This window comes from Rattus rattus, chromosome X (genome assembly GCF_011064425.1).
Source record: "Rattus rattus isolate New Zealand chromosome X, Rrattus_CSIRO_v1, whole genome shotgun sequence".
NCBI classification, from domain to species: domain Eukaryota; kingdom Metazoa; phylum Chordata; class Mammalia; order Rodentia; family Muridae; genus Rattus; species Rattus rattus.
In genome coordinates, this window is record NC_046172.1 from 68,062,663 (window position 1) to 68,074,889 (window position 12,227).

At 36.2% G+C, this 12,227-nt stretch overlaps 1 protein-coding gene across 1 annotated transcript in view; it reads right to left on the reverse strand.

The window, feature by feature from the left end:
• Positions 1–11,714, reverse strand: part of LOC116889139 (sex comb on midleg-like protein 2) — an 80,392-nt gene extending 68,678 nt beyond the window's left edge. Inside the window, 6 exon segments of the mRNA XM_032890311.1 lie at positions 2,406–2,489; positions 6,728–6,871; positions 6,874–6,907; positions 6,909–6,971; positions 10,440–10,528; positions 11,493–11,714. Of these exon segments, the coding sequence (XP_032746202.1) occupies positions 2,406–2,489; positions 6,728–6,871; positions 6,874–6,907; positions 6,909–6,971; positions 10,440–10,528; positions 11,493–11,691 (613 nt within the window). The 5' untranslated portion in view covers positions 11,692–11,714.
• Between the last annotated feature and the right edge of the window lie 513 nt (positions 11,715–12,227).

Consider the following 12,227-nt stretch of genomic DNA (forward strand, 5'->3'; position numbering starts at 1 on the left):
TAAAAACTACATGGTATTGGTACAGAGACAGACAGATAGACCAGTGGAATAGAACTGAAGACCCAGAAATGAACCCACACACCTAGGGTCACTTGATTTTTGACAAAGGAGCCAAAACCATCCAATGGAAAAAAAGATAGCATTTTCAGCAAATGGTGCTGGTTCAACTGGAGGTCAGCATGTAGAAGAATGCAGATCGATCCATGCTTATCACCCTGTACAAAGCTTAAGTCCAAGTGGATCAAGGACCTCCACATCAAACCAGATACACTCAAACTAATAGAAGAAAAACTAGGGCAGCATCTCAAACACATGGCACTGGAAAAATTTCTTGAACAAAACACCAATGGTTTTGCTCTAAGATCAAGAATCGACAAATGGGATCTCATAAAACTGCAAAGCTTCTGTAAGGCAAAGGACACTGTGGTTAGGACAAAACGGCAACCAACAGATTGGGAAAAGATCTTTACCAATCCTACAACAGATAGAGGCCTTATATCCAAAATATACAAAGAACTCAAGAAGTTAGACCGCAGGGAGACAAATAACCCTATGAAAAATGGGGTTCAGAGCTAAACAAAGAATTCACAGCTGAGGAATGCCCAATGGCTGAGAAACACCTAAAGAAATGTTCAACATCTTTAGTCATAAGGGAAATGCAAATCAAAACAACCATGATATTTCACCTCACACCAGTCAGAATGGCTAAGATCAAAAACTCAGGTGACAGCAGATGCTGGCAAGGATGTTTAGAAAGAGGAACACTCCTCCATTGTTGGTGGGATTACAGACTGGTACAACCATTCTAGAAATCAGTCTGGAGGTTCCTCAGAAAATTGGACATTGAACTACCTGAGGACCCAGCTATCCCTCTCTTGGGCATATACCCAAAAGATGCCCCAACATATAAAAAAGACACGTGCTCCACTATGTTCATCGCAGCCTTATTTATAATAGCCAGAAGCTGGAAAGAACCCAGATACCCTTCAACAGAGGAATGGATACAGAAAATGTGGTACATCTACACAATGGAATATTACTCCTCTATCAAAAACAATGACTTTATGAAATTCGTAGGCAAATGGATGGAACTGGAAAATATCATCCTGAGTGAGGTAACCCAATCACAGAAAAACACACATGGTATGCACTCATTGATAAGTGGATATTAGCACAAATGCGTTAATTACCCTAGATGCACAGAACACATGAAACTCAAGACGGATGATCAAAATGTGAATGCTTCACTCCTTATTTAAAAGGGGAACAAGAATACCCTTGGGAGGGAATAGGGAGGCAAAGTTTAGAACAGAGGCAGAAGAAACACCCATTCAGAGCCTGCCCCGCATGTGGCCCATACATATACAGCCACCAAACTAGGTAAGATGGATGAAGCAGAGAAGTGCAGGCGGACAGAAACCGGATGTAGATCTCTCCTGAGAGACACAGCCAGAATACAGCAAATACAGAGGCGAATGCCAGCATTAAACCAATGAACTGAGAATGGGACCCCCGTTGAAGGAATCTTAGAAAGGACTGGAAGAGCTTGAAGGGGCTCGAGACCCCATATGAACAACAATGCCAACCAACCAGAGCTCTCAGGGACTAAGCCACTAACCAAAGAGTATACATGGACTGACCCTGGGCTCCAACCTCATAGGTAGCAATGAATAGCCTAGTAAGGGCACCAGTGGAAGGGGAAGCCCTTGGTCCTGCCAAGACTGAACCCCCAGTGAATGTGATTGTTGGGGGAGTGAGTGGTAATGGGGGGAGGATGGGAAGGGGAAGCCCATATAGAAGGGGAGGGGGAGGGGTTAGGGGGATATTGGCCAGGAAATCAGGAAAGGGAATAACAATTGAAATGTAAATAAGAAATATCCAAGTTAATAAAGATGAAAAAAATCAACCTTTCTTAAAAATCAACTAAAGGAGAAACCCTAAAATAATCAAAATAAATAAATAAAAATCAAAATAAACGGCATCAAGTATTCAAAAGAAAAAAAATTCTAGTGCTTATTTTAAAACTCCCCTGTCTCAAGTTAGTGTAAACATTGCTCACCATTTATTTGTCAATTGCGGAAAGGGAGAGTATATGATCAAAATAAAGTCTATCAAATTCTCAAAGAAAAGCATTTAAAAAGGAAAACAAATATTTTAAACAAAGTTGCTACTTAAATTGAATTTCTAGGTACATCAGATTTTCATATAATCAGGAAATAGTCTGTCTCTCAAAAGTAGGCTCTTATTAAATAATGAGCATTATTTACTCATCACAGTTAAAATCTCTAGCAATTTAACATTGGTCAAACCTTTTGTATTTATTTTCTTAAAACAGAAAAAATCTTTCCTTTTGAAAGCACTACACTATTATTCAATGTGTAGAAATCATATTATGAGACAATCACCTGGGTCTGGTACTTTATTTTCCAAAGAAGTGGTTCCAAATTTCCCTGGTCTGGTCATTCTTCTGCCCCTTGGTCTTCTTTCACCTTTGTTGAGAAACAAAATGAAAAATAAAAATTATGGGCATATAAAAGTTAGAATAAATTACATTCCTATATTATTACCTAATATTAAAGATTCTTATAATAACTTATACACTAATATAGTTCTATCATAAAAAGGCCACAGTCATTCTCATGTGATACATAAGTTTCCAGTTAATTTAGACACACACTATTAATATTTTATGGGAAGATAACTTGCCAGGTTAATTGTGTATGTTAACAGTTTAAAAACAGATATTCCAGTAAATATGCCTTAATAATTTCCTTAATAGAAAAACTGTATTTTGTATAGTATATATTACCAATTCTAAATGAAAAATTTTTATTGCTGGGATCACACACACACTTTTGGTATAAAGATGAAATTTTATAGATAAGGGTGGCTATAGCAAAAATTAGGTATCAAATGATCTAATGATGTTTTTGAAGGTTTTAGAAAAATAAAAACAAGCGAAACTTAAAATTCGCAAAAGGGAAAATGACTAGCCCTAAAAATTACTGAAGCAGAAAATATAAAACTATATTTACTTCTTTGAAATAGAAAGACTGATAAACCTTTTGGTATACTAACTAAAACAATGAATATTGAAATCAGTAAAATTAGAGTTGAAAATGCTAATATTGCAATATAAAGGACCAAACTCCACAGGACTTGAAAACACAGAAGCCAGTGTTTAGTGATTTAATTTTCTTCCCTGGATTTTATTGATATAAAGATATATCTTGTTTGCCCTCAAAGTAATTACTTTGGATAAAAATAACTGAGTTTTCAATTTCATAGCCTTCAGCCTTCAAGGGAGAATATTCAACCTTTATATATCTTTAAGGGAAATATACACCAATTATTTGAAAGATTACTTTCTGAAAATTACAGAATTGTAATTTCTACTAATTACAGTAATAATAGTTTAAGAATATCTAAGCAAATAAAAAATCAATACAACTCTATAAACATGAAAAAAGGCAATACATGTTCTATAATATATCTCTAGTTGTTCTCTATTAGCATAGGAAACTAATATTCCAAGTATTAATTAAAATATTCTAAAGCTTATATAATATCAGCGAAGAAACTGTTAAATCTAAAAAATGTTATTCCTGATACAAAACATCTAGGGAATCTGGGACACTGTGAAAATACTTAACCTAAGAATAGGAATAGAAAAAGGTGAAGAGTTCTAGCCCCAATGACCGTAAAATAGTTTCAAAAAATATTTAGGAAGAAAAATTCCCCAACCTAAACAAACAGATGCCTATAAACACATAAAAGGCTTACAGAACACCAATTAGATTGGCCATTTTTACTATATTAATCCTGCCAATCCATGAGCATGGGAGATCTTTCCATCTTCTGAGGTCTTCTTCAATTTCTTTCTTCAGAGTCTTCTTAAGTTCTTATTGTACAGATCTTTTACTTGCTTGGTTAAAGTCACACCGAGGTACTTATATTATTTGGGTCTATTATGAAGGGTGTCGTTTCCCTAATTTCTTTCTCGGCTTGTTTCTCTTTTGTGTAGAGGAAGGCTACTGATTTATTTGAGTTAATTTTATACCCAGCCACTTTGCTGAAGTTGTTTATCAGCTTTAGTAGTTCTCTGGTGGAACTTTTGGGATCACTTAAATATACTATCATATCATCTGCAAATAGTGATATTTTGACTTCTTCTTTTCCGATCTGTATCCCCTTGACCTCCTTTTGTTGTCTGATTGCTCTGGCTGGAACTTCAAGAACTATATTGAATAAGTAGGGAGAGAGTGGGCAGCCTTGTCTAGTCCCTGATTTTAGTGGGATTGCTTCAAGTTTCTCTCCATTTAGTTTAATGTTAGCAACTGGTTTATGGCTTTTACTATGTTTAGGTATGGGCCTTGAATTCCTATTCTTTCCAGGACTTTTATCATGAAGGGGTGTTGAATTTTGTCAAATGCTTTCTCAGCATGTAATGAAATGATCATGTGGTTTTGTCCTTTCAGTTTGTTTATATAATGGATCAAGGATTCTTTTTCTCTTGCAATAGTCCTATATTTTCTCTGAGAGTTTTCTTTACTCAATCACCATTCCCTCCAGAATTTAAGTTACTTTCATATTTGCCATACATTTCTATATTTGTTATTTTTAAAGGACTATCCTCCAGTCTATTTCTCTTCACTATAAAATAAACTTGTAGAGCCCACCTCCAGCAGAAAGATAAGAGCATCAAGTGAGGTATGGGGTTGCCATTCCATAGTCAAAATTCTGACCCATAATTCTTCCTGTCCGAAAGAAATGCAGGGATGGAAATGTAGAAGAGCCTGAGGAAAAGAAGGTCCAGCAGTGAGAAGGCCCAAAGTGAGAGCCAGATCAAGGGGAGGCCCCACGACCTGACACCATTACTGAAGCTATGGGGCATTTACGTACCATGACTGCCCTCCAAAAGACCCAACAAGCAGCTGAGTCAGATGCAGGTATGTGCACCCAACCAATGGACAGAAGCTGCTGAACCCTGTGGTTGAATTAGGGAAAAGCTGGAGGAAGCTGAGAAGAAGGATGACCCTGTAGAAGGGCCAGCGGTCTCAATTAACCTAGACCCCTGAGATCTCTTAGACATTGGGCCACCAACCAGGCAGCATAGACCATCTGATATCAGGCCCCTAACCCATATACAGCAGAAGACTGTGGGGTATGGGTTCTGTCAAAGAGATGCACCTAACTCTCAAGAGACTGGAAGCCCCAGAAAGTAGGGACATCCTTGTGGAGACAGGTGGGCAGGAAGGAGGTATGGGATGTAGAATAGTCAGAGGGTGAACTGGGATGGGAATAAAAATCTAGAGTCTAAAAATAATTAAATAAAAAGGAATATAAAAAAAGACATTTCCTGAAGGCAGATATGTCTTGGCTACATAGTATCATATACAGATCTGCATCACAGAAACATTTACCAAAATTACCTATTAATATCTACTTCATAGAGATAGCAGCAAGGAACTGGTATGTATTACTGTGCTGTAATGGGTTGTTTTAAAACACAGAAGCATTCAATGACAAGAATACCATACCTAAAATCCCTTTTCTATTCCCAACTTCCTCTATATACCTTACCTACTCATTCTGCTTAATGAGGCAGGTAATATTTAATGGGGTACATTTTACTTATGTATATATTTCATTCCACTAGTAAGCTTGTATTAAACTCAAGGCCAGTGAATTTTAGCAATGATTCCTTGGAGTCATTTCTTTGAAAGAACACACCTATATTATCATAGCATTAAATTTAGAAACACCTTTATAAATGATGAACACTATAATAATGAACAGAAATCTATGACAGCTTCCATTGGCTCAAAGATTTTATTAATCACATAGATTGTACTTAAGAATATAAAAGAATCCGTTTACCTTTACAATAGCAACAGAACCATGTAAAATATATTTAATACTTATTCTCTCCAACTTTTAAAATTATGGTAGATATGTGACTAATGAAATATTCAAATGGTTCTAAAAGGTTTTGGTGTTGAATTAGAATCCAAGGCCCTGCATGCTAAGCAGTCATTCTATACTGAGCTAGAGCCCCAGAACTTATGTATACATTTCAACTGAGTGGTAATTACAAAGGTAATTTTTAAAATAGCTATCTCCCATACCCACTCATTGTTTATAATATCCCAGCTCCAACATTCTAACTATGACTTCTGGCTTTGCCCATATTTTGGAACACGAGATTCTTGGTGAATAGGAAGACCAGCGGTCTCAACTAACCTGAACCCCTGAGATCTCTGACACTGAGCCACCAACCCAGCAGCATACAACAGCTGATTTGAAGCCCACAACAAACATACAGCAGAGGACTGCTGGATCTGGCACAGTTTTGAGGCCCCAGGGAATGGGAAGGCCTGACGGGGTAGGATGGGACAGAGTGGGGGCATGGGGACATCCTCTTTAAGACTGAAGTGAGGGATGGGACAAGGAACTGTTGGAGGGTAGACTGGAGAGGATAAGGACTGACTGTAAAAAAAAAAGATTAAAGATAATTATTTAAGAAAAGTTTCCTGGGGAGCTCTCAAAAATTCTAATTATCCTAATTTGAATCTTCCTTTTTCTCTACTACCTAGACTAGAGAATAGTATTACCAGTCTACCTGCCATTCAAATTTGACATCGAGTTCTAATACCAATGCAATTAAACACAATATTATCAAAATCAGATCTAAAATGACAGAACATGTAATTGGGAATTAGCTTACGAATTTTTCCTGGTGGCTGTAATATATCTCCTGTGAGGCGACACCATCCAACTGGAAAGATATCTCGGGAGTCATAGCTGCACCAATAATCAAACGCTCCACTCCATCCATCAAAAGTAATATGAATTTGATCTCCACAGACAGCCCAATTGTGGCAGGGCAGATCATAAATGGATTTTTTTCTGTCAATAGCTTCAATCTTCATCCCAACTATAAAATTATTCTGGGGTGGACGTGGTGGTTCCTAAAAATACAAATGATCAATGAGACAATATTTTTCAACACAGGACTTCTCTGTGTAACCCTGGTCATCCTGGAACTCACTCTGGACACCGACATCTGGCTGGCCTTAAAATCAGGAGATTCGCCTGCCTCTGCCTCCAGTCTTTGGATTAATGGCCTGGCAAAGACTTGTTTATCCAGCATCTTTTAAGGGCAGGCATGGCACACACTTGTAATTCAAATTCAATTCAAAGGCCTTAAGGTTTGGTCTACTGAGTGCGAAGATTTGTTTTTTAACAGTCAGCCAAGTTAACCAAAAGAGAGAAGGTACAGAGTGGATTCATTAGAGAATATTTTTGAAAACTTATATCCCAATAAATTTGAAAACATGTATGAAAAGGTAAGTTTTTAGATGTTTATCGTCTACCAAAATTGGACCAAGATATATCTTAAGACAGCAACACTGGGATAGAGGGTTTCCAGAGAGGAAACCAGGAAAGTGGATAACATTTGAAATGTAAATATAGAAAATACCTAATAAAAAGGAAAAGGAAAAAAGAAAATAAAAGTTGAGAACTATTAGACTATGAAAAAAATGACAACAACACATCTATAATTCACAATGAGACAAAAGTAGTAATGGTATCCCTTGCACTTTTTAAGAAAGCCAAAGGGTTGGGGATTTAGCTCAGTGGTAGAGTGTTGCCTAGGCAAAACTTAGGCCCTGGGTTCGGGTCCCAGCTCCAAAAATAGAAAAAATAAATAAATAAAAAAGCCAAAGGCTAGATGATTTCACTGCCAATACACTAGTATTTGAAGATTAATACTAATGTCATATTTCATAAAATAGAAAAGGATCAAGCATGGCCAAGCTATTCGATAAAGCCAGTATTATCCTGATATAAAAGACAGATAAAGGTGAACAAAAAGAAATTTCCTCAATAAACATAAATGCAGAAATTCTCAACAAAATACTTCAAAACCAGATTAAGAAAAACAATTATATGGCACACCATGATTGAATTGATTTTGTATCAGCATTATAAGAATGGTAAACATAAACCAATTTATAAATGTAACAGTAAAAAGTAAGATCAGGGTCAAAATTCACATTATTAGCTCAACAGAAACAGAAAGGGCCTTAAATAATGTTTAACATCCATTCATAAATAAGGTTTTAAACAAACTACAAGTAGAAGAAGCACAAACATAATAAGCCATACTCAACGTTATAGTTACTAAGCAAGGAATGCAGCAGTCCCTCTACAATCAAGAATGAGAGAAACAAGTATGCCTATACTCCCTTTATTCTCAGTCAACTGCAGTGACTTAGCCAGAGCATCAAGGGAAATGAGGGATACAGGTAGGAAGGGAAACAGTCAAATAATCCTTATTTTCAAATAATATACCTGTAAAAGATCCTAAGCACTCCTCAATAAAACTCTTAGATCTGATAGATACTATCAAAAAATAGGGGATTCACCATCAAAAGCAGAAAATAAAGTACTTTTAAAGCAAAATAACAATAAGTATTCTGAAAATAAATCAGAAAAATATCCCATTTAGGACAGCCCTAAAATGTCAGGCATAAAGTTAAAAGGGTTAAAAGACTTCTATAAAAAAAAAACAAAAAAAAAAAAACCACAAAAAACAAAAGAAAACAAAAAGGCACAAACACACTAAGGTAACTTGTGCTGGCTAGTCTTATCAATTTTACACAAGCTAGAGTCCTCTGAGAGGAGAAAAATCCCAATTGAGAAAATGCCTTTATAAGAATCCCCTGTGGGTCATTTTCTTAATTAGTGGTTGATAAATCATTTTATTAAGAGATTGATGTGTGATGGCTCAGCCCATTGTGTAATGTGGTCTCTTAAATAGCTAAGTAGTTAAAATGAGGACAGTAACATAATTCTAATATAACAAAAAGTGTCCTTAAGCACAGGATAGTAGGACAAGGCATAATTACCACATATATAGGCTACATGAAAGCACAGGAATACAGTACCTACTAGCCAAAGAGAGGACCATCAGAGGGAAGTCCTGGCTACACCTTTATGTCAGACTTCTAATCTCCAGAACTGATGTTTAAATAAACCTAGCCATCAACAGTGAAAATTTTAAAACACTGAAGAAAAATAGTGATGATACCAACAGGGAAGGCCTCCTATGCACATGGAATGCTAAGATTGATATTACAAAAATGATTATCCTACCAAAAACAATCTACAGATTCAATACAATCTCCACCAATATTCTAACATGATTTTTTACAGAAATTGAAAAAACAATCATAAAATTGATATGGAAGCCCCAAAAACTTAGAAGGTAAAACAATCCTTAACAATTACACAACAACAAATCACTACCGGATGTGTCTCTAGTCCTGACTTCAAGTTATACATTAGAGCCGCAGTAGTAAAACCAGCATGGTACTGGAACAAAAACAGACACGGTGATCACTAAAAGAGCACTGAGGACCCAGGTTATAAGTACATGCACCTACAGCTACCTGATTTATTTTTGACAATGATGCCAAAAACATAGATTAGGGGAAAGATAGCTATTTAAACAAATTGTATCAGGAAAGCTGGCTATCTACATGTAGAAGAATGAAATTAGATCCTTCTCTCTCACCTTGCACACAAATCAATGCCAAATGAATAAAAAAAAAAAAAACTCAATGTTAGAGCTGAAACTCTCAAACTTCTAAAAGAGTAGGAATAAATTTCAGTATATAAGCTGAGGTAAGGGCCTTCTGAATAGGGCTCCAGCCACCCAGGAATAAAGACATCAACAGTTTTGACGTCATGAAATTAAAAGGCCTCTGTATTACAAAGGAAACTATTAATCAACTGCTCCATGTGCAGAGAATAAATGTTCTCAGAGAGCTCAGCCACAAATGTGATAACCATATCACATACCCCTAGTACCAGAAGGCTCAGGAACCATTTTGGAAGAGGGAGATAGGAAGTTTCTAAGAGCCAAAGGTCAAAGTGAACCAGGACAAAACAGTATCTTCCTGGATGTGATGTACCTGCTAGACTAATGAACTCTCACCAACTGTAGTTGCTATTGTGAACTGCATGATGTCTCTTTGACCCCAAATTTCTGTTGAAATACTACCAATATTTGAAAACAGAGGCTTTATCTGAGTTTGACTGGTGTGCCTTTAATAAGAGAAGATACCCAATGCCACATATAGTGGAAGCCATGTAAGAACACAAGAAACGAGTCAACGATAAACCAAGGTGAGCCTCAACAGAGAACAGTCTTCAAGGCACCCTGATTTTTGTTCTTCCAGTCTCCAAACTGTGGATAAACTTTTTATTATTATGTAAGCCACTAGTCTTTGTTATAATGACCCTAACAAACTCACTCAATATTTGCCTATAATTTAAAAAAATATTCCTCTGTCGGAAAAGAAAAACATGGTAAGCATTCCAATGAAAACAATAAAATCACGTTTTTAGAGGACAGAAACTTTTCTTACCTTCTTAAAGAACACTGCAGGTGCCAGTTCAGATCCAGTTAGTACACGTAGTAAAAACATGGGCCATGATGAAGCATTCATTCTATAACCTGTTTTATAAATTATATAGCATTAAAAAAAACTGTGAAGCTATGACAATGGAGAAAAAATGGGTAACATTGACCAATCCTCTTTAGAGAATAACTTTATAAGGACTTGAGTAAAAGATAAATCTTCATGTAGCCATAGTTACCATTGTAATATCTGGCACCAATATCAAAGTAGAACCAGAAACCTTTATTTTTAGAAAAGCCATTGGCTAGGGTTTGGCAGCAAACATGCTTATGTTTGGGGCAGACCATAATAATACAGGTAATCCACACCACAGCTCAGGAGAGCTTTCATTCTGTCTACCAGCCATGCAAGCATGGGAATAGGTTGCAAAAGGCTGCTAGCCCCTTTTTCTTAGAGTCCCTGACTTCTGTTCTTTCAGAAAAACCATGTCTGTTGAACTTTACAAACGTACATATATAAAATACATCTTATTCTAAGTTTTAAAAGGAGAAAAAGCATGAACACATTCTAGTTAACATTATGCATGCTTAAGTATTTAAGGAAACTATATTAATAGCAATGACTTCTCTGAAATACGTAAGATAGGTGAACAGATAAAAAATTAACCAAGTATGGTAAAATAAGGTAGTAAAGTCTATGGATAATCACTGTAAAATTCTTTTACATTTGTCTATGTCTGAAAATTCTCATAAAATATTAGGAAAAAGACTGCTTCCTTCAGCAATCTTTACATATACTAAACATAATCTTGAAATTTATACGATAAGTTACCAAAAGAGGCTTGTTTATAAATTTTACCAACTTATATCAACATTAGGCATACTGCTTTCTGAAGCAATCATTTTCACTCAAAACCTGCCTGCCCCAAAGTTAGAATTGGAAAAGGGTTATATGCACGCTAATAAAAAATTTTTTTAAAAAAAATAAAGATTTGTTGGAACATAAAAAAAAATAACTTACTAGTAGGACTGTTTTATTTTAAGAACTGTTTATCCTTACCCAGTGGAGGCTGAAGTAAATCTCCTTCTTGTTCACATGTCCCAACAGGCTGTATATCTGATGAATCCACAAGTCTCCAAAAATCATTCTTATTGTCACCACCATCCAGTCGTAGACGTAATCTGGCCCCAGTAATTGCAATGACCGAAGCAACACACATTGAATCAATATTGCGAGGGTCACGGGCTTCCAACTTCATACCAATTTGGAATTCATTAGTTGGTGGAGTCTTAGCCTATATATAAATAACACTGTGTTAAAATGCATAAACTATAAGAAAAGTGATAGCAAATTATGATACAGAATAGCTCGGAGACATGTTTAGATATAGTTACAGCAGCAGTTGAATGAGTTCAGGGTTACACGGCTCAAGGCAAAATCTCCCTTTTGACTGAAACGCAGCATAAACACATTGACCATCCCTAGCTTCACTTATAGGCACATCCAGAAACCCCAGCTATAGCTTATAAAATGCATCCTGAAAGACTTTTTAAAAAATAAGAATCTCATGAAGCTTCCTCTTGAAATGAGCAAACTAGAAGTCCTATGAAAGAAAGCCAATAATAAAGTCAACAGCACATTGCAAACATCCCTACATACTTTTAACCATCATCCCACAGGTGCCTCTACCTACCTTACACTCCAGATAGTCTCTGCCATCTCTTGATGGCCACCTTATTTTGCCTGTTTTTTTTTTCTTCTCATTCTAACAATCTTAAATAGTGTCTGTTCCAT